Source organism: Cupressus sempervirens, chromosome 1 (assembly GCF_028749045.1).
Source record: "Cupressus sempervirens isolate cs-2001-9-10 chromosome 1, ASM2874904v1, whole genome shotgun sequence".
Taxonomy (NCBI): Eukaryota; Viridiplantae; Streptophyta; class Pinopsida; order Cupressales; family Cupressaceae; genus Cupressus; species Cupressus sempervirens.
Window position 1 is genome coordinate 499,471,554 of NC_143118.1, and position 1,774 is coordinate 499,473,327.

Below are 1,774 nucleotides of genomic sequence, written 5' to 3' on the forward strand. Positions count from 1 at the left end.
AAACTTGAACGAGAGACGACAAAAGCGGGAAGAAAGGTTCAAGCTTTTTATTTTGACATTGAATATGTGAAAGGAAAGAACAATGTGGTTGCAGATGCTTTGTCCAAAAAACACTGCTATCTGCTTATTGACCTAGATTTTGGCTAATTGGAAAACACATTTTTTGGTAGGATATTCCAAAAACACATTTTTCTGTGAGCTAATGGATGGAAACACCCAGGATGATTGGTATAAGATGGTGGATGACATCATTTACTATAAGAATCAGATATTTTTAGTGTTGGAATCCAAATTGAAGCAGAAAATCTTGAAGGAAGTCCACGACTCACCCTTGGTAGGACACTAAGGCTTTCTCAAAACTTACAGACATCTTAGGGAGAGTTTTTCATGGAACGATCTTAAAGGAGACATATTGCAGTATGTAAGAGAGTGTACGGTTTGTCAGCAAAACAAATCCGAACATACTCTTCATGTTGGGTTATTGCAACCTCTGCCAATTCTAGAACAGAAGTCAAAATGTATCTCGATGGATTTCATTACTGGACTTCTCAAGTTGAACGGAAAAGATTGTATTTACATGGTGGTTGATAGATTGACGAAGTATGCACATTTCTTCGCCATCTCCTTGGACTTTCAGGTCATGCAAGTAGACGATCTCTTTTTTAGATAAGTTTTTCGTCTGCACGGGTTACCCCAAAACATTGTTAGTGATCAGGATGGACGATGGACAAAATTGTATCGATTGGCAAGAATAGAATTGTCGCTAAGCACTAGTTATCATCCACAGACAGACAGACAGACAAAGATTGTGAGCAAGGGGCTTGAAGGTTACCTCCAGAATTATGTTTCAGTATAGCAACGAGCATGGGCCAAATGGATGTACCTAGGAGAATATTGTTACAAAACCACTTACCACATGTCCATTGGGATGGCACTATTCAAAGCACCATACGGGTATGAACTCCTTTCCTTCATTGACACAGTTTTGGGTGGCAGTCATGCAACAAGGTGAGGGATTGGCTTCAGGAGGGACATGATATATTGAGATGCTTGAAGCAAAACTTACAATGGGTATAGAATCAATAGAAAATCTATGCTGACAGACATCAAATGAAGAGAACTTTCAAAGTCGAAGATTTGGTCTATTTCAGACTTCAACCATATCGACAATCCTCATTGAAGGCAAATGGAAAGAAAAATTGAAGCCATGATTTTATGGTCCTTATCGGGTAGTTCGTTGCATCGGTTAAGTTGCTTGAGTTGGAACTTCCAAAGGGGAGTCAAATTCATAATGTTTTTCATGTCTCCTTCCTTAAGAAACCTGTGGGACAGAATGTCACGATAGCAACAGACCTTCTACCGCTCATTGAAGAAGGAAAGCTTGTATTGGAACCAGTCGAGATCATTGAAGTATGTGAGAAGACCCTGTGGAACCACACGGTAAAAGAATATTTGCTACGTTGGAAACACTTGCCATTGGACGATGCAACATGGGAGGATGAGCATATTCTACAGGATCTGGCATTGCATTTTCTTGAGGACAAGCCAAATTTGGGATGAGAGGACTATAATGTTCTCGTTATAAAATAAATTTTAATTAAGCTATTGTAATTGGGCCGGTTGATTTAATATATCTTAGACCCATTTTATCTTTGTACACCCTCGAAAAGTTTTCCCTGACGGGTATTTAAGCACAGTTGGTAGGTAGTCATTTGGTATGCAATTTGGATTATTTTCTCTGTATTGCGAATTCCTATTGGAGAAATGTTGTTCA

General features: G+C 39.0%; 1 protein-coding gene across 1 annotated transcript; it reads left to right on the forward strand.

The window, feature by feature from the left end:
• Positions 1 to 526: 526 nt before the first annotated feature.
• On the forward strand, positions 527 to 1,560 carry LOC149578423 (uncharacterized). Its single transcript, XM_089800389.1, has 3 exons — positions 527 to 637; positions 716 to 850; positions 1,234 to 1,560. The coding sequence occupies exons 1-3, from the start codon at positions 527 to 529 to the stop codon at positions 1,558 to 1,560; spliced, it is 573 nt and encodes a 190-aa protein (XP_089656515.1).
• Positions 1,561 to 1,774: the final 214 nt, after the last annotated feature.